At 48.6% G+C, this 25,311-nt stretch overlaps 1 protein-coding gene across 1 annotated transcript in view; it reads right to left on the bottom strand.

Annotated features, from left to right (window-relative positions):
* NOL4L (nucleolar protein 4 like) overlaps window positions 1–17,368 on the bottom strand; it is an 89,928-nt gene extending 72,560 nt beyond the window's left edge. Inside the window, exon 1 of the mRNA XM_065414528.1 lies at window positions 17,063–17,368. Within this exon, the coding sequence (XP_065270600.1) occupies window positions 17,063–17,368 (306 nt within the window). The remainder of the gene's footprint in view (window positions 1–17,062) is intronic.
* Between the last annotated feature and the right edge of the window lie 7,943 nt (window positions 17,369–25,311).

Raw genomic sequence — 25,311 nt, 5'->3', positions numbered from 1 at the left:
CTCCCCGCCCTCCCTCTGCAGGCAGCCAGCGTGGCCTGCTGCCAGGGCTTGGTGCCTGAACCGCCCAGCTCAGGCTGGGCGCCTTCCCTCGCGAGTGTTAATGACTGTTGACAGAATACAGAGGCTGCCTCGGTGACATCTGCTCAGTTGGCTGCGTGCGGCAGGGTATGACCCGGACTCCTCTCAGCACTAAGGTTGCACAGAAAGAAAAGGACCCTCCCTTCACCCCCCAGCCCTGGCCTCCCACCCACCGGCCTCCCCAGGCCCGAGTTTAAAAGCCCTGTTGGAACCACCAGCGCCTCTTCGTCAGGCAGGTAATGAGGGTAACCATGGTAACCCGGCAGAGGAAGTGTATTCTGCAGGAGACGTTAATCCGCGCTCCCTCGAGCTGGGACAGCCTGACTTTTCATTCTCACACAGTAATTAGATACCAGCTGTCAGTGCAGGGGGAAAGGCACAGCGACTAGGGGCTGGCGGCTGGCGGCGAGGGGGCAGGGAGGAGGGTGTTAAAGACACAGGGGTCCTTTTCATGGGACAGGGAGGGATCCCCTTGCCCCTATGCATCCGCATGAGAATGAGTGGCCGCCACAGCATTTGCCCTGCCTCGCGTCCAGCTCCTATTACACATTCAAAATCCCTCCCATCCCATGCACACCTGCCGCAACCATACATTTATCCCACCTGTCCTTTATTCCCTCCCTAGACACACACGCCATCATGCACAAGCCTGCTGCCACCCACTCACTCCTTACAAGAGATGTGACTTCTCTTGTTTGTTGCCCGCCCCTCTATCATCCCTCCTTTATTGCAGCTCCAAACACCCCACTCCATCCTACAAAGGCCTGGTGCTGCCCTGCTCGCTGCCTGTCATATCTCTCACATGCCTCTCAATTCAGATCTGAATCCTCCTCTACCCTACAGACGTCTGCTGTCTCTTGCTGACCATTAAACCTCAGGTCTACTCCTCATTATGGTTGTAAATCCTCATCCTCTTGTCCAGCACTCTCTCCCGCCTATTACAGTGTTACTATCAATATAGCTCATTAAACCCACTCTTTTCATTCAGCAGGCCACATCCTCACATGTGCCTCTGTCCCATTCTAATCCCCCATCATGACTTGGGTCATCACCAGAGTGCTCTGCAACTATTGATGGTCCATCAGAGGTCCACTGTGTGATGACCACTGTAATCAGAGATATGTGTAGCATAAACTTTAGAGGAAGGAGCAGCATTGAAAAGTAAAGCTTGTTGTTTTTCCTCAATGTGATGTGTCTAATGCAGCCAGCTGCCATCTGATCCCCTCTATGCTGCCATGCCAGTGACCTCTACTCTGACCCAGTGCAAGTTACCACCCTCTCCAGAAGTAACCAGACACTCCCTTCTCCATGCTGAATGAATCCAGTCTCAGAGCATCTCTGAAAGAGACCAAATTATGAGTGGTGGGCTTTGTGTTGTGGACCACTAACTATCCATCGGCAAGTGCATCCAGCCCAACCCCACCCCCGACTCCAGTTAATCTGAGTTGCAAGCAAAGGACCCAGTCCTGCAAGGTTCCACGTACTCTCAACTCCCTTTAAAGTCAATGGGTTGAGGATACTTGGCCCCTCTCTGGTGTGGGCACAAAAGGAGTACAGGGACCTGAAGCTGTGAACCCCACATAGGCCAGAAAGAAGAATCCCTGCCTGTTAAAATGGAGCAGGCAGCTCTTTCTAAGGACCTGGAAGTGAAGCTCTCCCCCAGCTCTACTTCTCCATGGAAAAGTAGCAAATTTTGGGGAGGGACAACGTTAGCCCTAATGTACAAGAGGCTCATTCGGGGCGGGGGAGCTTGGTACTTTCCTGTCCGCTCTGTTTGACTAAAGATAAATGCTCTCCTGGCCTTCAGACTAAGGGCTGATACCAGCTGAATTCAACTTCCTGTCAATAAAAAGCCACTTCCTGCCAATGAAACGCTGCCTGATAATGGCAGAACTCTTATTTTCTGTCCATACAGCAGACCCTCTACCAACATTCATTAGTTTCCATCTCTCCTATCTCTGTGTCTTCCCCACACACTGCAAAAGGGCCTGTCTCTGTCCCTTTCACTCTAAGCACCACTCCCTTTGCCCCATATTGGGAGGGGGCCATCTCTGTCATTCTAACTGCTTGAGTTCCTGCTGTCTCATAGTGGGGTGGGGTACTGCCAGTACGGGGTGTCACAGGTCACTGACCTTCTGTCTTGTTGTTACATTTGTATAACTTTCCAATGAAGTGCTACTGAATTGACCTGAAATTGAGTTCCCTGAGTTGAGTCCTGACCCCATAGTGAGAAATGCTGTTTCCATACTCCTTACCCTTCCCCATCCCACACGTGGAGGTGCTCTGTGTCTGCCAGTCAACAGTCTGTCACTCCTTACTACATACTCCCAGTGGTTCTGTCTGGCCCTGGTAAAGGAATTCTGTCAAACACCTGTTTTGGAGTTATTACGCATGATGTTATACACTTCATCTCAGGAAGTTTTGCTTCTCTCTTAGTTGGATTTCTTTTCTTTTTTTTATTCCCTACAAGTTTTATTTTATTTTATTTTTCAATCATTGTCCTTTAGGGAAAAACTGCCTGTCAGCACCTGGAATTGGGAATTTATTGAGAAACACTTACAAGCCAAGCTATCACCCAGAGAAGGAACTGCAATTTATAGTGCAGAATCCAGTCCTGTCAAATCTGGACAGCAGAATTCACTCAGCAGACCCTGTCTGGTGTGCCCTCAGTGTTCTACACCTTGAATGCAAACTGCTCCAACTGACTTCAAACTCAGATCCCCCAAATCTGTTATTTGCATCCTGACACTGGGGAGGTATGTGACTAGCTGAAATGTAGAGTGCACGGGTGAACAAGCCCAGCTTGACAATTATTAATTCTTCACACCCTCCTCTCATAATGAAAGGGATACCGTTTCCATATGAACTCTTGAAACTTTTGTCAAAGAAACTGTTCCTGGTACTAGTGCATTTATGGGAAGCTGGTCCTTGATTGACTTCTATATTTAGACTTCTCTGGGGCTTTAGGAAGTTCACTCCTTGTGGTATTTAGGTGTAGGATAAAAGCAGCTTTTGCAGGGGATATGTTAAATCACAGCAGGCTCCCTCTACTGATGCTGCTATGAGCGAGATGTTCTAGCTCCCTAGAACTTCACTCTTCCTTCTAGTTTACAGCGCATTGGACACAGGTTGTGCTTTAGGAATATGGGCCAACATTAAGGTGAGAGAAAGAGAGAGAGAAAGAAGATCAGGTGGTATCAGCCATACAGCAATAATCAGAGATAATCAAAAATGTGGAAAAATGTTCATGACATTTTTGTTCTTTTCCCCTGTTTTTCCCTGAAAATATTTTTTCTAAGAATATTGGGGAGGGGAGATAGCTCAGTGGTTTGAGCATTGGCATGCTAAACCCAAAGTTGTGAGTTTAATCCTTGAGGAGGCCACTTAGGGATCTGGGGCAAAATCAGTACTTGGTCCTGCTAGTGAAGGTAGGGGGCTGGACTTGATGACCTTTCAGGGTCCCTTCCAGTTCTATGAGATAGGATAGGTATTTTCTGATCATCTCTAGAGCTGGTTGGAAAACAGAAAAAAATTGTTGCTAAAATTTTCATCATATTATCCCCCCACACACACACACACCTAATAAGCACTTGTATATCACTTTGTATTTTCAAACCACTATACAAACACTGAGCCCGATCCCGCACTTACAGCTAGACCCCCACTGACTTCAATGGGAACAGTTTGGGTGTATCAACCAACTACTCTTCACTACAGCCAGATGAGAAAGGCAAGTATTATTATACCCAGGGAGAAACTGAGGCAGAGAGAACAGGCAACTTTCCCAAAGCCACACAGTGATTTAGTGACAGAGCTGCAGGATTAGCAGTCAAGAGTTCCTAGGTTCCAGCCCTGTTCTCAATGCACTACACCACATTGCTTCTCTAACTAGAGTTTTACACCATACTTTTTTCCAAGGTAAATACTTATTTGTGAGGGAGAGGTGGCTACAATTTTTGGAATGCAAAGTTGCATAGATATATTCCTTCTATGGGAGCACAAAGGTGAAATCCCAGCTACTGGGAGAGATCCACTGTTTTTAATCTGTCACAGGGCAAGCAAGGCCTTTAAGGGAAATTCAGGCCTTAGCTCTGAGCTTGGCCTATTTCCCTCCCAGATCCTGAGTCTGAGCTGCAGTCTGTAGGCTGAAAGCAAGGATTGCTGAGAAGGGGGAAACAGGAAATTAAAGGCAAGTCCTCTTCTCCAAGCTGGAAAGAGAGATTTAGGGAGAGTGGTGTAGGGAAAGCTTTACAGGGTTCAGGACTGAGTCTGTGCTTGGGTTCTTGGCTGAAAGGCAGCTGAGAAAGCAGATGAACAGGATAGGAAGTAGCCTGGGGGAGGGGTGAAGCAGAATACGGAGGCTGGAGTAGATAGCTCCACATGGCCCTGGGCCTGCAACCTGAGGCAGAGGGACTGGGCTGCCCTTTACCTCTGTTCTGCTACCTGGAGGTGGTGGGCAGAAACTGCTGCAGCAAGAGGCCTTGTTTGTTTGAATTCCTGTTTGCTCTCGGAGGGGGAGGATTTTTGGTACAGCTGGAGGGCTAAGCCTCCTCTCCATGAGGAGACTGTGAATTGGTGGAGGGAAACGGAGGCTGCAGACACACCTAACAGCAGAGAGGTAAGTGTCACACTCACAAAATCAACATGTTTTTATGTATTTGGGGCTAGAAACAACTGGGCATCTGGCTCTCCTGCACCAGAGCTGGTGTCCTCAGTTAGGAGAGGTGAGCGTAAGATCGTAGAGCGGACTATTTCAGAGGTAATCAAATGCCAGTCCGTTTGGGCTTTGGAACGACCTAAGTTGCTGCCAGAGGGCTAGTTCTGTTGCATTCAGGGAGAAAGCTGATGCTAAAGAGCACTGTATACACAGCAACTGCACATCAGTAATGGCACTGTGGTGTCAAAGTGAAACTACAGCAGAGGGGTAACACTGCTACAGCAGTTCAACAGTCCAGGGACAAGGACAAGCAAAACTCTATGTAAAATAAGTTACCAACAATGCTAAAGCTAATACAAACTGACCAAGGTCAAGAAACCGTGAACTAAGACTACACAACATCCTTAACTCAGCCCACAGTTCCCCGGTAATGCAACATACATGGGCCATTATTGGAGTCGCCATGGGAATGGCAAGATGTACGTCTAGGGAAATGCAGACTTCATCAGCTTGCATTAACCAGATTGTGAAAACTTTAGCCAACACCTACTAGCACAAGGCTTAAAGCTTCTCATCAGCCTTGTTACCTACTTGCTGACCAAGCAACCCCCAGCTGCTTAGGCCTAAAATCACCAGTCTCCCACTAAATTAATCTATGCTGGCCCCACACACAGTCCCCTGATGGGGTGGTGGTGATGTCTGTGGGGGGTGTTAGACTTGGGCTGCCCTTGCTCCAGGGGCTGGGGGTGCAGTCCTCTCTCTGCTCAGTCAGAAAACATGTATTGTTACACTAGGTTCATGTTTGGAAGGCTTCACAAACATAAAAGATGGACTTAAAAGTCATATTGTGTGTGAATGAAAGCTTAGATTCTGCAGAAGTTGGTGGCACTTTCCAGGGATAGATTCCTAATCAATGTGGGCAAGTTTGTGTTTCAAGTTAAAGGAGAGTTATGTAATTAATGCAAATCAACATAGGCTTATGGAAAATAGATCCTATCAAACTAACTTGATATCTTTTTTTATGAGATTACAAGTTTGGTAGATAAAGGTAATTGTGTTGACATAATATACTTAGACTTCTTGAAGGCATTTGACTTGGTACTGCACAACATTTTGATTAAAAAACTAGAAAGATATAAAATTAACATGGCACACATCAAGTAGATTAAAAACTCGCTGACTGATAGGTCTCAAAATGCAAATGTACATGGGAAATCATCACTGAATAGGTGTGTGGCCAGTGGGGTCCTCTAGGGAGTGTTTCTTGGCCCTAAGCTTTTTAACATTTTTTTCAATGACCTAGAAGAAAACATAAAATCCTCACTGATAAAGTTTGCAGATGAACCAAAAATTGTGGGAGTTATAAATAACGAAGAGGACAGGTCACTGATTTAGAGCAATCTTGATTGCTTGGCAAACTGGTCACAACCAAATAATATGCATTTTAATACAGTTAAATTTGAATATACATATCTGGGAATAAAGACTGCAGGCCATACTTACAGGATGGGAGGACTCTATCCTGGGAAGCAGTTACTCTGAAAAAGATTTGGGGTTGTGATGGATAACCCGCTGAGCATGAGCTACCAGAGTGATGCTGTGGCCAAAAGAGCTAATGCAATCCTAGAATGCATAAACAGGGAAGAATCTCAAGTAGGAGTAGAGAGGTTATATCATCTCTGTATTTAGCACTGGTACAACCACTGCTGTATTTTTGTGTCCGGTTCTGGTGCCCACAATTCAAGAAGGATGTTGATAAACTGGAGAGGGTTCAGAGAAGAGCCCCAAGAATGAGTAAAGAATTAGAAAACCTGCCTTATAGTGATAAATTGAGCTTTTTGAGTCTATTTAGCTTAACAGAGAGAAAGTTAAGGTGCGACTTATTAAAGCCAATAAGTACATGGGGAACAAATATTTAATAATGGGCTCTTCAGGCTAGCAGAGAAAGTTGTAACACGAACCAGTGGCTGGAAGCTGAAGCTAGACAAATTCATACTGGAAAGAAGGTGTCAATTTTTAACAGTGGAAGTAATTAACCATTAGAACAGTTTACCAAGGGTTGTGGTGCTTCTTCATGACTGGAAATTTTAAAATCAAGACTGGATGTTTTTCTAAAAGATCTGCCCTAGGAATTATTTTGGGGAAGTTGAATGGCCTGTGTTATATAGGAGGTTAGGTTAGGTTAGATGATCACCATGGTCCCTTCTGGCCTTGGAATCTATGAATCTATACATGCTAGGCTAAGAAGGTGGGGAAAACAGAATTCTAGCATGCTACACAGTGCTGACTGCTATAACCTGGTAATCCATCTATAAAGACCCCTTCCCCCAGATGTGAAACACTCCAGTGCTGTGGGACCATATTCATGCAACGACTAAGCCACAATATGGTAGGCACATGGGCTGTATGGCTTTTTGTGAGGTTTGTCTTTGAAACATTACTGTTATTGAGAGAAGGAGGTAGAGTATGAGGGGGAGAAGGCAATCCAAATGGGGAAGAGAAGACAGACAATTACAATAATCTGCCCTCCCCATGGAAAATAAATTGGCAGCTGACAGGTTATACTTTGTACAAACAGAAGCTTTGCAGGAGAAGTGAAGACTCCAGAGGGGCCAATTGGCAGGTTAATTAGGATGAAGCAAGGGATTAATGAAAATGTTTAAGAAACAGGGTTTGAGATGCAAAAGACTCTGAGAAATACTTGCTAAAGAGGAATCACCTCTGGTTTGGGGGATGGAGGAGATGGGAGGGTAAAATAGCAGAACAGAGAATGACCAATGCAGATGTCTCTGAGAACCAAGGAAGGGAGGGGGGATTCCCAAGGAAGGAGCAGGGAAGTTCAGGGAAGGACCCCATGATGTCTTATTTTTCTAGAAATAAATGGGCTGTGTCCCTCCCCCAGTCAGGGCCGGCTCCAGGGTTTTTGCCGCCCCAAGCAGCCAAAAAAAAAAAAAAAAGCCGCGATCGCGGTCTGCAGCACTTCCGCTGCGACTCTACTGCCGCCGCTTCATTCTTCGGCGGCAGGTCCTTCCCACTGAGAGGGACTGAGGGACCCGCCGCCGAAGAGCGGGACGTGCCGCCCCCTTCCATGTGCCGCCCCAAGAACCAGCTTGCTACGCTGGTGCCTGGAGCCGGCCCTGCCCCCAGTAAGACCAAAAAGGCATCAATAATGCAGAATAACCGCTCTCCAGGTAGCTGGCATACAGCCTCCCACGGCCAGCCAGTAGGCTATCTGTTTACCTTGAAGAGACAGGGCAGGAGGAAAGCAATTAAACTGGAGCTTTGATTAGGGCTTGCAGACAACTGCTTGTGTTAGAAATGCCTGAGCCTCTGCAACTGTGCTGGCTGTGGCTGAGGCAGGCCTCCTCCATCCCCTGCTCAGCGCTTTCCTGGTACAGCAGAAGCATGACTGATGCTCTCTGTCCCACACAAGCTCAGCGAGCTCAGAGGTAGGAACCAGTTGCTAAGAGACAGGACTGTACTTTCCAGCCCACATTCAGACCTTTGTCACCAGCTCAAGGGCTTTTGCTGGATCAAAACACACTATGCAGGTGAGAAAATGCAGGCAGCCTTTCTCCACAGCTAGTCAGATCTCATGAAAAATCACATGGTTCCAGTTAGGGGAGCCACTCCACAGGCATCAAAACTGATGATGGGAATAAAGAATCTTAAAGCGTTGGTAAGGAAAGGGATGGGGGTGGGAGGGTGCAGAAACACATATAGCCCTGCAGCAAAGCTGGCTTCTTATTCCTAATGCTGCAAGATTCAAAACAGCAATGCTCTGCTGCCCGCTGAAATGCAGGATCAAAGGGATGATACCCGCAGCACCAGAACCTAGAGGGCTTTAGATATCTAGACAAGACGGGTACCTGGATGACTCTAGGTAGTGGGGATTCATAGATTCATAGATTCTAGGACTGGAAGGGACCTCGAGAGGTCATCGAGTCCAGTCCCCTGCCCTAATGGCAGGACCAAATACTGTCTGGACCATCCCTGATAGACATTTATCTAACCTACTCTTAAATATCTCCAGAGATGGAGATTCCACAACCTCCCTAGGCAGTTTATTCCAGTGTTTAACCACCCTGACAGTTAGGAACTTTTTCCTAATGTCCAACCTAAACCTCCCTTGCTGCAGTTTAAGCCCATTGCTTCTTGTTCTATCCTTAGAGGCTAAGGTGAACAAGTTTTCTCCCTCCTCCTTATGACACCCTTTTAGATATCTGAAAACTGCTATCATGTCCCCCCTCAGTCTTCTCTTTTCCAAACTAAACAAACCCAATTCTTTCAGCCTTCCTTCATAGGTCATGTTCTCAAGACCTTTAATCATTCTTGTTGCTCTTCTCTGGACCCTCTCCAATTTCTCCACATGTTTCTTGAAATGCGGTGCCCAGAACTGGACACAATACTCCAGTTGAGGCCTAACCAGCGCAGAGTAGAGCGGAAGAATGACTTCTCGTGTCTTGCTCACAACACACCTGTTAATGCATCCCAGAATCACGTTTGCTTTTTTTGCAACAGCATCACACTGTTGACTCATATTTAGCTTGTGGTCAACTGTAACCCCTAGATCCCTTTCTGCTGGATGGAGACTGGTATTAAGATACGGAGCCTTTTGTTTCTAGGTCATTCACTCAAATCCACCCCAGACTAGTACAGTCACCAACAAGTTTTGGGGTTTGGTTTGCTTTATACTGGCTCGGGAGATGTGGGCTTGATGTCCACATTGTGAAACAACCACTACATCTAGCAGTCTCACCAGAGAGCCACGGACTGAATGGGCCATGGAGACTGAACTACCCTCTTCCGCTCAGCAGCGGTCCCTCCAGATCAGGATTAAGGTCTGTAGGCAGCCAGTGTGGGGGAAGCTAGCCTAAAGGCTGTCCATGCTACTTCTAGTGTGTGAGCAGAGAACCTTGTCCTCCTGGACTGTCAAGCCAACACTGCACAGTCATTGAAAGGAAATATTTATATTGCATCTATTCCTGAATCCTCGCACTCTGAAGTGTCGTGCACCATGGTGGTAAAACTTAACCAACCTCTTTTCAACTCTGAGTTACTGATGGATGTTCCCATGCTATACAATAAAGGAAAATGCTACTCCATATCCCTAAAGCTAGTGACACTCCTCCCCACCCCCTGCACACACGCATGCACACACACACGCACACACACACACTGCAGCTATTTTCTTTTTAAATAAATTGCTACTGTTTTGTTGGCAACCATGCTCAGAGTGGAAGTCAGCAGTGTTCCCATAAAGAAGCTGATTCTGGCCAATAGGCCCCCTCTGTACCACCCATTGTTACAATCAGCTAATTAGACTGACAGGACACTGAAACTCAGTGGTGGCTTTGGCCCATCCTCAATGCAGTTCTCCAGGGAAGGGCACAGCTAATATGAGAGCAGAGAAAGGTAATTGCTAATTTGTGCTGAGAAAGAATCCAAAGAGAAATAAATACACATTTTGCTGTCAAAGCAATGCAGACAAGTTTCTATGAAGCTAAAAAGTCAACACAGGTGGATAAACGGAACCTCCATTAATATCCCTCCATCCATCTTTGTGCCTTCTCAGACATTTGTTTGTCCACAAAGTAAATTTACACACTGTTCATGTCTGCTCTAATTTAACAGCAAAAACAATGTCATTTCTTTTGGTTTACCTGAGAGACTCATGTTGATAATGGTTTGGGCAAACAGACCCTGAAAGGGCTCCCCGTGAAACAAGTTTTAGTGGCCTCTGCTGGGCTTTGCCGCCATCCTGTACCAATGCCTGAATCACCTTCCTGCTTAAAATATGGGAAAGCTCCTTTGAGTCAGGAGTCTGGAAAGACTGAGTGGAGAGGGAGGCCTGAATTATGCTTATATATTGAGGGTCTCTTCTTTCCTATTGCTTCCAGCATGCTCAGTCCCCTTTCTCCCTTCACGAACACTGCCTGTAGCTTGCACAATTTAAACAATGGTGTTTCTGATTGGAGCTGGATTTTCTTTCTCTTCATTTTAACTTTATTGTAACAGGCCTTTACAAAAGTTTTGTGCTTGGTTGCTTTTTTTTTTTCTTTAAATCAATGCAAATCAAGAGCCGTAAATCTGAGAGCAATTTTGTTGTGTTAATTTCAAGTGATAGAACCAAATGACTTGACTAGTTTTGGGGAGCCTGGGAGGGAGCTCCTTGTCTCAGATCCAGATCCTGCCTGTTATACCCTATGCAACACCAATGAAATCAATGGAATTGTGTAGGATGCACAATTTAGATAAGGGTCTGTATTTTTCTTTAAAAATTGTTCAGTCAGTCAGAGCTAGAGGACTGGATGGCTTAGTGAACTAATGATGGGCCACAGAACCTTTCATTTGTAGGTTGCAAGTTCACCTGTAGCCCAAGTTGGTGGTAGTGACCAAAAATTCTTACCACCTGATGACTGTTTTGTGGTCTCTGATGGGAACTGGACCATATCCATGTCACAAAACTAACCAACTCAATTGCTACTAACAGGGAACCTGTTGGAAATCTTGGCAGAAATGCCAAGGACCGAATGAGCCATGGAGACTGATCTCCTAGTGATTCAGCAAGTCAGGACTGAGGTCCAGTTGGCACTGCCACTAGCCATGTTCACTCTTATGGATAGAGAACTTCATTCTCCAAAACTGTCAATTCTCTTTATACACACACAGAAAGCCAAGGCTGTGTAAATTCAGCCTGCAAAATATATCAGAGACTATTGCTGCTCACCAGTGAACTTTAACCAAGAACCCTGAGAAACTCACCAAGAGTGAGTCCTTCATTAACGTGACTCTTATTCCTGAAAACTGCTGAGGGTAAAAATTGCAATCGATCCTGTGCAGACACAAAGAGAGCTGAATCTGAAAGTGTTATAGGCCGGTATTCTGGGGTCACACTGGACTTGGCTTACAGGCTCATGCATTTTGTCAGTATTGTGCCAAACTGTCAAGTGCACTTCTAAATGTAAAGCTACTCTCATCAATTATTTGGGAAAAATCAGACCCACAGTGCATCCTCACCCTCAGACTTTTCATGGAGGGTGAAGACTCTGTGTGTTGCAAGTAGGTTTGTGTTAAATAATAGGCCATTTCTCAGCTCATGTCTTGGGATCCATTTGCACCACCTGTCTTTCATTTCAATAATCTTTGTTGTTGTTTTTTAATCCAGACCAAATGAAGATCACAGAAAACCTGAGCTGTTAGCTATAACAGTGAAAACTTTAGTAGACTAAAGTTCTCAAAGGTTATGCCAGTGTGGATTTTTGGGGGGCACCAAATGACAACTTTAGGGAATACTTGTACCAAGAAAAAAGTGACCTCTATTAACCATTAGGTCTGCCTCCTTTCTTCAAGGCTGGCTTCCTAAATCTAGCTTGTTCTTACTATGCTGTACCATCCTGAGAGCTTCTGTTTTTTAGTTTTCATGCAGAAACTAAGACGTTTTTAGGCATATGTTGTAATGGTCGGCTTTATAGAGTGTCCACAATGATTTTTCTGCTGTTGATGAAAGGCCGCCATCCATTCCCCTCTTGGTCTCTCACATCTATTTATTATGCTTCACTCTTAGTCTAATATCTTTCTTGAGGGGTCTCCAAATGTGTCATTCTGAGATGATTTCAAAACACCTCTACTTTCTGTGGAGTCTGCCTTGAAATATCTAGGAGGGCTCTGCGTGTAAGTCAATAAAACCCCACCATCACAAATGCCCTCAGCCTTTTATTAGTGTCTGGAATGAACCCTGGAACCGTATATCAAGCTCTGCAGGGGTAAGAGGAGGCAAAGGAGGGGAAAAGCAAATGCACGTACTGCCACAGAGCCTCCCAGAGCCCTGTGCAGTGCCCAAAGGGTCAGTCTAATGTGAGGCTTGCCCATGTCTCGTCTTGCAGTCCAATTTGACTCACTCTTGTAGCCCATATCACAGGCTGCCGGAATGAATATATCCTGCTAGGTTGGCCAGTGTTCCATAGCTGTGACAAGCGCACACCATGCAGGGTGAAGTATAGCACTGATTTACAGAGTGTGCATATCCACTCCTGCAGCTAATGCCCAAACCAAAGGCTGGGTCTAACCTTTTCCCTAGCACCCGGTGCTACATGAAAACAAATCAACACCTCCAGCTGTCACTAAAAATGTCGTATTTTTCCTTAAACAATATCAACATACATCTGTAGGAAAACTCCGTCCAAAGGATGCTAAATACTTGGGTCAAGAGAAACATGAGACTATAATAAAAGCCACATTTTAACTCCCCATCATGAACAGATACTCTCATGGTTTTGAGGCAAGATCAGAGATATACAAGGCCAGCTGGCTAATGGACGCTGTGGTTCAAGCATTGCTACACTGGTACTAACATACCAGCAACAGATCAGCCTATTATAATTTATAATAGTTGAGCAGTGCGAGGGTGCACTTAGGAATTGCAGGATACCTGTTGTTTGTATTGCAGTAGCACACTGAAATCCCATTGTGCTAGGCATTCTGTATGGATATTTTTTAAAGTCCCTGCCCAAAGAGCTTACAATCTAACTAATATCTGAACAGGCTTGTTATGCTGCCAGTAAGGTACCAAATTTCCTACACTGACTAGAACCTCATTTCTTTGGTTTTTGTTGTGTGTGTTAAATGACCTGAATCTTCAGGACACTCATCTGGGAAAGGGAAATCCAAACTCCCTGTGCCAGACCTCACTGCTGTCTCTATTCCCAACCCATTCGTCAATAAAAAGACCACCATCTGCTGTGACCATCACCTAAGGCAGATGCCCCCTTCTCACTGTACAGTCCTATTTTTCAAACCACCCAAATCTGATTAGGCCTGCTCTGATAAGAGGCCTGAAGGAGGGCAAGGGAAAGTTACTCAAGAGAGAAAAGAACCACACGTTAATCATGTTTTAGCCACAATTGCACAGAAAACACTTATGTCAATTAGGAATAAACAAGGTCAAAAGGGACACTAATAACCCCCCATCCCTCCCAGAACAGGAGTGGCCCTGACTCCATCATTAGAAGGAAAGACCTTAACCCCACTAGTGCCCTCCACACATTCTTTAGCTCTTCTCAACTTTTCACTCACGGTACTTCATATTTCCTGTGACAATCTGCAGATACTGTATAGCAGCATGCAGAATCCCCTCCCCCTCTCACCCCAGCTGCATTTTGGCTATGCTTATTCTTTCCCTGGGTCCCAAGTCTCAGGACAGTCCTGAGCACATTAAGTCTTTGACAGATACACTCGGAGAAGGAAGATGGGACAGAACAAGAGGTGTCAGATAGATGAGTAGCATGATGAGGGGAAAGCCAATTGAAACACCAGCCCAGAAGTGTTTGGAAAGAGCAACAGAATGAAGATAAACCAGAACATGCACTTTATTGTTGAGCTGAATGCTAGTATCAGCTTCATAAATTATTTGACTGCACATACGTGAATAATGAAATGCACCCATCTATACAAAACTAGCAAAGCCCACTGAAAGATACAGAATCACTGAATTATCACCAACTAAAGAAAAACCCTGTCAAGTTATTTTTAAATTTTCAGAGATGTTTCAAACAAAACAAAAAATAGCAAATGCATCAGCTCAAAATTTTTCACTGGATTTACAACATAATGGTTCCTCTTAAGTAACTGAGCCAAAAAGGGCGGGGGGGCGGGGGGGGGGGACAAACAACTTCTACAGACTTGATACCTTAAGATTTAAGGGGGAGCAGCAGGGATGGGTCTTTCCTGCAGCCAGCGTCTCTTTACTGTGCCCCCAGTTTTCACTTCTTACAGTATTACAGTCTCTGGCCAATGTGCTAGATGGTCCCGTTGACAATTCAGCTTCTCCCGAGGGTCTGCCTATTTTTTGTTTGTTGATTTATGGAAGTCTAGGTGTGTCTAGTATTTGTAGCCTGTGGGGACTTAATAGAGGAGTTGGGGGTCTAGATACTCTCCCTGCTGAGACGTCATCAGGACATGAGGCTTTTCAGGAGCCTGGTGCCTGCACTGGTCTCGCGGAGCCATCAGGTGTAAGGACCTGGTTGTGCACCACAAAGGGAAGGGGCGTCTCTCTAATTAACAGCAGGGTCTAGGGAGTCTGGCATGGCCTCTCTGGGGTACCATGACTCTGCAGCATTGGAAAGCTCAGGGCAGGTACACTGAGTAGCTAGTGATATTGAGAGGCTCTGGGGGAGATTACTATGTGCACTGCCTGGGAGGGGGTGTTTCTCACTACCTCAGCCAAAGCAGGGTTGGGTGGCTTTGGGGGGGAGGGGCTGTTGTGCGGAGTAGGCTGACTCCCAAAAATTAAAGAGACATTTGGGGTGGAGGGGCCAGAAAGAGAGAAGAAGCCTCTCTGCCCTACGGAGGGGAAAAGAAGCAGTGCTGACCCTTCCCCCTCCCGCAGGAGTAAGGCAGGCCAGATGGGAGGTAAATAGTGCGTTTAGAAGCATTTGCCACAGATGGGCTGCCCTCAATGGCAGCATCCTCCAGCCCTATCAATGCTGGAGTCTGTGCGTGTGCACGGAAAACACTGCACCCTCAGAGCAGCAGCAGCAGCAGCGAGGGGGGAAAAAACCCAGCCCACACCACCCCGAGCCCAGCTCTGCCCACTTTCCTCCCCGTGGGCAGGCCCGGGAGCAGTGTCTCCCCGCGCGGGGGCGGGGGCCACACGCCCCAGTGCACTTTAGTAACCACAGCCCCCCTGGGCTGCCAGGCGCCGACGCGCTGGGGCAGATGGTGCAAAGGACGGGGAGGGAGTTCCCAGCGAGCGAGCCCCATGGTGCGCCCCCCCCCCCGGCGGAGCGGGAGTCCCCCCCCCGCCCACAGGGGTCACCTCCTGCTCCCACCAGCTGGGAGTGACATGGTCCCTGCAGCGGGGGGCGGGCGGGCGGCGGCTGGCGCGCCCCCCGGCCGGCCAGGACAGGGAACAATGGCTCCAGCGGGGCTGGCTCTTCCCCGGGACAGCAGCCTGCTGGGAGGCGGGGGGAGGGGGAGCCGGGCTCTGCCCTGCGCCGTCGCCCCAGCAGGGCAGGGAACAATGAGGCTCCGGCGGGGGAGTTTCCCGGGACAGCAGCCCGCGGGCAGGCGGGGTGGGCACGGCCCCGCTCCAGGCTCTGCCCCCCCCCGGCCCGGGGATAACCAGCGGGACAGCAGCTTGCCGAGGGGGGAGGGGCGCGCTCCCATGGCCCAGCGGGGCTGGGCTCCAGCCTGCGCCCGGGTCAGCGGGGGCGGGGGCACGCGGCCTGGCCGAGGGAGGCGGGGGGGGGCGCCTGCCGCCGCCCCCACTCTGCCCTTGGCTGCAAAGCGGCCTGCGGTCACGGGGTGGGTGGGAAATGCAGGGCGAGCGTGATCGGGTCGGACCTGCGGTGGGGCTGGGGGGGGGTGCAAGGGGGCTCCCGCCCCGGCCCCCCTGCCCGCCGCGTGGGCTGCACGGGAGCCGCAGAGTCTGGCCCTCGTTTGCACCCGCCAGGGACTGACACCCAGCCCGGAGCTCTCTGCTAGTCTGCACCCATCGCGGGGGGGAGGGGGGGCAGGTGCAGTGGCCTGGGATGGGGGAAGGGATCTCCTCCTCCCCCCCTAAAAGGGGGAGCTACCGCCCCTCTTCTTCTCTGCTCAGCAGCTGGGAGGTACCGGCTGGACCGGATGGGGCAGGAGGGGGGAGGGGAGGGTGCGTGTGGGGTTTTCCTCCCCCGGACTGGGTGTCTGACCTAATCTGCATCCTCCCCCCGTTGCTAGACCAGCTGCTGGGAGACAGGCTGGCCCTGCCCAGCCGGGGCTGGAGGGTTGGCTGGCCCGCGCCTAGCCGCGCATGGGTGGGTGGCGGATGGGAAGCTCAGGTTGGACGTGATCGGACAGGGGTGGGGAGGGGTCCGCCTCAGCTGGACCCGCCACCACCGCCCCATTCAGCCCCTGCGCGGCGGCTGGGAGGGGCGGCCAGCCCTTGCTCTGCAGGAGGCTCTGCCCCACGCCCCCCAACAGGGGGGTCTGTCTGCAACTCAGCGCACTGGGGCGGGGGGGGGGGGGTTGGCTGGACCTGTCCAGACAGGGGCGTGGGGCGGCTATTTTCTAATGGGGCGCACGGGGTGGGTGTCTCGCCCCCCATGGGGCATGCGCGATCATTTGCACCCCGCTGTGTGTCTGGGATGTGCCAGCTAGTGCTGATGGGACAGGGGCCGGGATGGCTGGCTGGGGGGGGGGGTGATGCTGGGGAGGGGGGCTGCCCCACATCGGGTCTCTCCCCTGCGCTGGGCCCCAGCCCCTGGGTGCAGGCTGCGGGAGGGAAGGACACACAGACACAAGACAGACAGACAGACACCGAGCCCCCGGGGCACGGAGCGCACTAACCGTTCCCGTTTTCACCGGCACATACACCACTTGACCCATCTTCGCCGCCTCCCGGGTGCCGCTTCCCAGCCGGAAGCCCTTGGACCGGACCCAGAACTGGAACTTGCCTTTCTCCCCCCCGCCGGAGCCGGTGCCCGAGCCGGCTCCCCCCTGCAGCACCTCGGCGATGCGCTGGTACTTGCTCCGGGTCACCGTCTTGGTTTTGGCCGAGTCCCCGTAGGTGCGGAGGCACCAGTCCCGGAACTGCCGCCCCAGCTCGCTGTCCCCGGGGCGGCTCCCCCGCAGCAGCAGCGGGGGCTTCGGCATCCCGGCCGGAGGCAGCGCCCGACCCCCTGTCCCGGGCTGGAGACGGCAGCGAGCCCGGCCGGCCCCTGCGCTGCGCCCTGCCCGGCCCGGCCGGCGGGGATGGAGTCGGGACGGGCTGCGGGGGCGAGTCCCCGGGAGGGGCCGCTGCGGGGCAGGCGCGGAGGGAGCCGGACAGCGACCCAGCGAGCCGGGCAGAGGGAGGCACCGGCGGCGCCAGCAGCAGCAGCAGCCGCTCCTGTCACAGGATCACAGGCGGCTCCGGCTCGTCCCCCTCCCTCCCTCCCCCCGCCCGTCCCTGCCTCCTCCGCCCCCCTCCGGCCGCCTCCTCCTCTCCGCGGGATCCCACCTGTTAGAGCCGCGGCGCGGCCGCCCTTACCGCCCCCCCCGGCCCGGGGGCGCAGGGGTCGGCGCTACCCGCCTGGGGCCGGACCGCGGGCAGAGGCGTGGGGGGAGGGGGGGGCTGGGCAAGGCGGCACATGGGGGAAGGGGGCGCCCGGGGGCCGGGCAAGGCGGCTCACAGGGGAACGGGGCGCCCGGGGGCGGGGGGAGGAGACACAGGGGGCGCTTGGGGGCCGGGCAAGGCGGCACATGGGGAAAGGGGGCGCCCGGGGCCGGGGGAGGAGACACAGGGGGCGCCCCGGGGCCGGGCAAGGCGGCACATGGGGGAAGTGGGCGCCCGGGGCCGGGGGAGGAGACACAGGGGGCGCCCGGGGGCCGGGGAAGGGGGCGCCCGGGGGCGGGGGAAGGCGGCCGGGGGAGAGGGGAACTGGCCAGCAGACTCAATAAAGAGCAGCTTCCTCTTTCGCAGGGGCGCACGTGTCCCTGCCCCAGGCTGGGCCGGGGCAGAGCGCGGTCTCTTCGGGACACGGGGCGACTGGGGAAGCAGCAGGCACCTGTCGAGCTTCTCTGGCTGGGACCCTGAGCCCACAGGCAGACGCAGAGCCTGGGATTATCAGGGTCCCTAAATTCTCTAAAATAATCCTCTCAAAACAATGGGTGACTTCCCTGAACCTTTGGGGGTCCTACCTAGCCCAGGGCTTCCAAACTGGCCCTGGAGACTCACGGACAAAATCCAATCACTAATATTTGCCTGGTCCTGCCCTAAATTGTCCCAGGGCATGGACCCTTAAACAGACCAGGGATTGCCCGGCACATCCTGCTTTTCACCCATCCCCTGAAACAGTCCTCCTTAAACTATGTAGTTCACTGAATCCAATCTCCTTGCACCAATCAAACTGGGACTGAAATGGTCAGTCTCTCCTTAGCTGGAATTCGCCTTTCTTGGTACATTCCTAGGATGAGCTCAGCTCTCCTAGTTATTGTGATCAATTGATCAATGAAATTGCCAATATAATGAAGATTACTGCCATATTCTGCCTGGTTTCTGTTTCCTGTGTCAACCAGATGGTCAAGAAACAAAGATCTGTTGGAAACCTAGCCCTGCAACTTCATGCCATATTGCTCTAGGGAAGAAAGACGGTGTTGTGGTTAAACCACAGGACAGAAAGTCAGAAGCCTTGCTGTCTGTTCATAGCTCTGCCACAGACTCAGTGAGTGACCATGGGAAAGTCACTTAATCTGTCTATGCCTCAGTTTCCCCATTGGTTAAATGAGGATGAGTACAGGTATCTCACAATTTGTAAAAGGCTTCAACTTGGTGGAAAGTGCTGTAAGTGTGTACTTTATTACTATTTATCTGTATCATAGACTGCCCACAACTTTTTGATATATTGAGACAGGACCAGCCCTAGACCAAATGGTGCCCCAAGCAAGGAGTGTCTTCTGTGCCCCCCCCCCCCAATTTGTTAAGCTTTAAATACCTTATTTTTTTATTGCATTTGTAGCCCATTTCACAACTTTGATGCACGATTTGAGTGCATGATTTAACCCTGTCATATAAGACGATAATTTTTTACGCTAGGATCTGTACATCTGTGAGCCCAGCGCCAACCAAGCCCAGCACCACAGGTGGTTGCCTGGGTTGCCTGCCCCTAAATCCAGCCTTGCATTGAGACTTGGCCTGGGTAATTAATAAGACAGGTGAATCGATATAAAGAAGACCTGGCCGAAATGTAGCACAGAATCAAATTATTATAAGTTTGGGTCTTTAGTCTTCTCCCTCCCCCTGATCTTCAACAGGCCTCTTATGGCGCTTTTGCTGAAACCCAGATCTGAGTCTTGGCAGGTTTGTCTATCTCCACCAGGCCACCTGCTGTTTGCAAACTTCATAAATTCTGGGGTTTCTCTGGGGTGAGAGACAGCAATGTATTACTGGGCATCTCTGACCCAGAAATAGCCACCTAAAGCACTGACCTCAAAGACCCTTTTGTCCCTCTGTTATGATATTGCAACAGTCTGCAACCATAGTTGCCATTATGCGGCACACCATGGGCATTAGCAACTTTTCAGTCACGAAGAGGATAGAATTCAGATCGTTCTGCTCCAGAAGTGCAGGCCTCCATCACTTGAGCTAAAAGACAGTGCTATTTGTTGGACCTGTGACACACATCTGAATTGTTCTAATTCTAGGCTGTAGAGGCCAGTGGTACACATATGCACTAACTAGTCATTGTGTTGCTATCAAAGGTAGGGGTGGGCGAGGGAGATGGGAGCTTGTTTGGAATCTGGAAAATGAATTTGGGGTATCAGAGAACCATTTGGGGCACATAGAGATTGAACTGGAGGTGAAGGGAACAGAAGGAGCTGGATGGATTGGGAGGAGCGGGTGAGTAGAAAAGGGGAGAGGAAAGAAGAGTTTTGGGGAGGTTCAGATAAGCATTAAATACGGCGAGGAATTGGGAAATGCTAATTGGCCCATTCCAAATGTGGTGTGACAGAATAAAAAGCAAAAAGTAATTATAGGTCATGCATGTGTCCATGATTACTAGAAGCTTCTTAAATCAAAGCACCTAGAGTCAGTTGTGAAATACATAATTACAAACATTGTTGATCTGCACTGTGTGGGTCTCCATGCATCACTGACTAAACTCCCAAAGTTCTGTCCCACTGCACCAGACTCAGCATCAAACCTGGAATGGGTATTTGGAACACAGCCTCGGTTAAGGTTGTTCCAAAGATGCACAAGATGGGAAACCTGGAAGGGAAGTCCTCAATACACCACAATATTTTCATTGGTCACTACAAATAAAATGGACACCTTTTCAAAAATCAACAGACCATAGAAGTACTGCTTTGACCAAGTGCCAGTGCTGCCAGGGACAGCTGGGATGGTGGAAGCGGCAGGAAGGCATCATGGAAAAAAGTATCTGCATACTTATGACTCAACAACCAACCTCCCTGCAAAGAACGTCTTGCATCCCAAGTCAAATTCAGCCTGCGAAACACTGAGCAATAAAGCAGACTGGCTGAACTCCGTGTCAAGGAGTGGCAAGCACAAAAGAGAAAGATAAGAAAGAAAAGAAACCCTTTTTATAATTTGGCCATGGGAGCAGGTATGGTGGTAGCTACTGGACAGGAAAGTAGTGTTTAGTTGGAAGGGGAGAAAGGAGAAACTTTACTTTTATTAATACAATTAAGTGTATGTGTTTGCACTATGATGATAACAGGAGGGGTTTTTCCATTCTTAGCAATGATCAAACCCCTTGATTGAGATAAATTGCTTAGTTTTCTGCCTTGCAGTTTAACCACTTAGGAGCGGGACTGTTGCCAAGGAAAAAAGAACCCCCCACTCCCACTTTTTATTCCCATAAATTATAAACTCTTGTCTGAATTACCTTTGGAGAAAGGGAATGCACAGAAGTCTTCTCCCACCCCTGTTCACCCACTCCAGAGTGTGCTTAAGAGTTAGCATGGCCATAGAATCTGGTCATTTTCCAATCAACTAAACTAATTTGTAATTTATGATTGCCAGTTCATGGCAAGCATCAAACATATGGGCTCCATCACCAGGAAGTGGGCTAATAAGCATTATTATTATTTATTATTAATAGACACCCTTCTTACATCATAGACATACATGGCACTTTGCAGAATATGGAACAAGGCTGAGGCTCTGCTCTGAAGATCTTAGGGCTTGTCTACACTACGCAGCTTTTAGCGACAAGGCTGTGTCACTAAAAGTCAGCAGGTGTAAATGCTCGCATAGACAGGACAGAACACAGGGCACCAGATCAGGTAAAGAAAGGATGGGGGAGATGAATAGTGAGGAGGATGGTGACAGGTGCTAAGAAGGCGAGAAAGGGGGCTTCAAGAGGGGATTTGAAAGAAGAAAGGTCAGTGGGTGGACAGGAAGTGGGACACCATGTCAAGTGTAGTGAGTGGGCAGCTTGAATAGAGGTGTGAAGCAAAGAGTGGGACAAGGGGCGCTGTAAGGGGGAGGGTTGAGGGAGACTGGACACACATTATATTGTACTAATTATGTAATTATGTTATATTATTTGCACTAGTAATTATTACTACTGTTTTAGCTCTTGTTCATTTGTACAGTGCTAGTGGTGTGCATGGCACTGCAGAGACAAATCAAATAGCATGTCCTGTGGAACTCTGCCAGAGGATGTTGTGAAGGCCAAGACTATAACAAGGTTCACAAAAGAACTAGATAAATTCATGGAGGATAGGTCCATCCATGGCTATTAGCCAGGCTGGTCAGGGACGGTGTCCCTAGCCTCTGTTTGCCAGAAGCTGGGAATGGGCGACAGGGGATGGATCACTTGGTGATTCCCTGTTCTGTTCCTTCCCTCTGGGGCACCCGGCATTGGCCACTGTCAGAAGACAGAAGACTGGGCTAGACCCAGTGTGGCCTTTGGTCTGACCCAGTATGTCCGTTCTTATGTCCTTACCCGCAAGGAATTTACAGTCCAAGGCCTCACTCCCGTAAAGTCTTATAGAAGAAACTTTGACCATGGAAATAAATAGTGATAGTCCCATGTGTAAATTTACTCCCCAGCATAAGACTTTGTAGGATTTACACTCAGGAGTAACTCCACTTACATGTGAGTTCCTATTGAGCTCAGCGATATTATTTGTATGAGTAAAGTGGTTTGCATAACTCTTTGGAGGATTGAGCCCTAAGGGCTCTGTCCAGCAACCACTGACACACATGAGTAATGTTACTCACATGAGTATTCCCATTGGACACATAAGACTAGTCACCTGAACAAAGGTATCCCTGTGCATAAGGGTTTGCAAGATCAGGGCCTAAATGTATAGGTGATATTAGCAGGATGTAAGGACCAAGAGCAGAGATGAAGAGGGGGGCTGAGATTATTTAGAGCCCTAAAGGTGAGGAGCTTAAATCTGACATGGTGAAGAAATAGGAATCCAGTGAATGAATGAATGATTTCAAGGAGGGAAGTGACATGTTCGATTTGCTAGCCAATCAGTCACAGATTCCTTTAGAGACCATTCGCAGTCAGCATTTTGTTTGGGTAGGGTGTAGGCTTGAAATGGCCCAGTCTCTGCACCAGGCACACCATGACAGTGGTTGATGGAAAGGAAATACTTAATGGTCTTCTCCCTGACAAAGATGGACCCTGAAAGAATGGATCTTGCATGGAACATGGCAGTATTTACACGTGAATGTCCGTGGATCTGATGTGCAGAGCTGGCTGGGCTGGGATGTTTTTTTAATTGTCTAGATTTTGAGAATCGTGTTCTGTTTGCATTTTCATTTGACCAGATTTTTCTCTCTTCTTCCATCTGGTTTGATTTGTTAATTGTTCCAACTAGCTGTTTTTGCCTGCTCTTCCATATGATGATCTGAATCTGTCTATTGTTTCTAATGAGTGGGTTTGGGGCTTTACCCAGGAAACGATACAAAGGATCTTTCCCCTGAGAGTCCGGGGCTGAGTTGTTCTGATAAAACAGAGGCAGCACATTAAACAAAAGGAAGGAATAGCATTTTCTGGGTGAAGATTTTTGAAGGCCATTTCCATACAGGATCAGCATACAGATCAATAGCTTAGGCCTCAATCAGAACAAACTCACACATGGGTTTAACTTTAAGCATGTGAGTAATCTCATTAAGATGACATGCTAGTCCATAATAATGCATGTCATTGGGACCACTCATATGCTTCAAGTTAAGAATGTGTGTAAGAGTTTGCAAGTGCTGGGCCTTAAACTGTGAGCTCTGGAGAGTAGAGATACGGAGCTTTGTTTAGCACATTTGACTTCTTATAAATTGCTGCATGCATTTCATTCTATCAAACTAGATGCATTATTATTTACATGATATCAATAATTATCATGCGTAGTAATGTCTAACAAATGTAGATTGGACATCAGTTTTTTTTTATAATGGCATTCTACAAATTCATGGTACATTTTCATCTGGGATACTGTGTTTAGTTCTGGTCAGCCTCTATCAAAAAGGATAGTGCAGAACCAGAGGAAAATCAGAGATAGGAGATGAAAATGCTTAAGTGGAAAGACTGGAACAGTTTAGTTTAGAGAGGAGATGAGTATGAGAAAACAAGACAGAAGTTTACAAAATAATGAATGGTACAGACAAGGTAAATCAAGCAACTTATTTACCTTTTTTCATAATGCAAGAACTAGGGGCCACCGATGAAACTGAAAGGCAGCAAAACTGATAAAAGCAAAAAAAATGTGCACAATTTATGGAGTTAACCTGCAGAATTCAATGCTACAAGATAATATCGAAGCCAAGAGCTTCATAGGATTCAAAATTTGGATAAGAAAAAGTTTTAGCATTCCAGGGGATTTTAAAAAAAACAGAGGCATCTAAACTGTCACACTTCAGGGTATGCGTCATGGGTAGGGAAGGAATTTTCCCCTAGGTGAGATTGGGATTTGTCCCCCTTCCTCTGCAGTGTGGGGCATAAGTCACTTGCTAGGATTATCTGGGAATCTCTCACTTAACCAATTCCCTGCCATTGCAGAGGCCTCACGCATTGATGAGCTGGATCCCTTCTGTTCTCTGCCTGTGGCACACAATAGTTTAGTATCCTGAGGGCTGTAATACTTTGCTCTAGTTCTGGTTGTTGGGCTTGGTGGGCCAGTGGCTGGGTGGGGGCAGCCTGGGATATACACAAAATCAGATTTGATCTGGTGGTCCCTTCTGGCCTTACACGCTCTCTAAGCCTAAAACTTATTGCCTAGGATTTGGAAGAAACTTTCCTTATGGATATTTCATTCCACAATCATCCACTAAGCGTTTTTTTTTTTTTTTTTTTGGACCTTTCTTTGAAGTCTCTAGTATTTGCTCGTGGCAGACACCACATTCTGGCCTGGATGGGCTGACTGAGCGTGGCAATACGGCTAGTCCAACGTTTCCTACGAATTTATATCCACTTCTAACTCTGACAACAACTAAACGGTGTTAACTGCTAATCCTTGTCAGGGTCCATGCAGTGAATCAGTGCTGGTCTAAGGGCTTAGCTCATCTCGTGAGAGCTGAGAAGCCTCAACTTCTAGACACTGACTTCAGAGAAAGTAGCGGGCCCTTTGGAATGGGAGTGTTCCAAGCAGTGAGATTAGTTTAATTTTCCTTTGTTAAAGAGTGTACAGGAAAAGGGAATCAGGTCAGTTCATTGAGGGAAAACAGCCTGTTTTGTGTTGCCACCTTCTACAAGCCCCTGGCTGATTGTCAGGAGCTGCTCAATGAAACCTGCTGCTCAGAGTCAATAGGAAGACAGAAAAGCTACAATTTCTCATTTGAGTGAGAATGTGTTTTTAAAATGCTATGCCAATAAACAGTACCGGGGCTCTAAAACACTTCCCTAGCATGGACTGCATCTTAATGGAGAGATCGTGTTGTGGACACTTTCTATCCCACACAAGATCCCATAACAAGTACAACTATTACTTTCATGGAAAGGTGATATGAGGAAGATACCTATAGTATTTGTAGCTGTTTTTAAATGCAGTTTAGCAGCTGCAAATAGGGATAGCCTGCATCATCTAAAAGTCCAGTCTCCACTGGCCACCAGCAAGTGCTTCATGGATCTCAGCTTGAGAAC

This window comes from Emys orbicularis, chromosome 12 (genome assembly GCF_028017835.1).
Source record: "Emys orbicularis isolate rEmyOrb1 chromosome 12, rEmyOrb1.hap1, whole genome shotgun sequence".
Lineage (NCBI taxonomy): Eukaryota > Metazoa > Chordata > Testudines > Emydidae > Emys > Emys orbicularis.
Note: the sequence above shows the minus strand (reverse complement) of the source record. Positions and strands in the feature narration are given on the sequence as shown.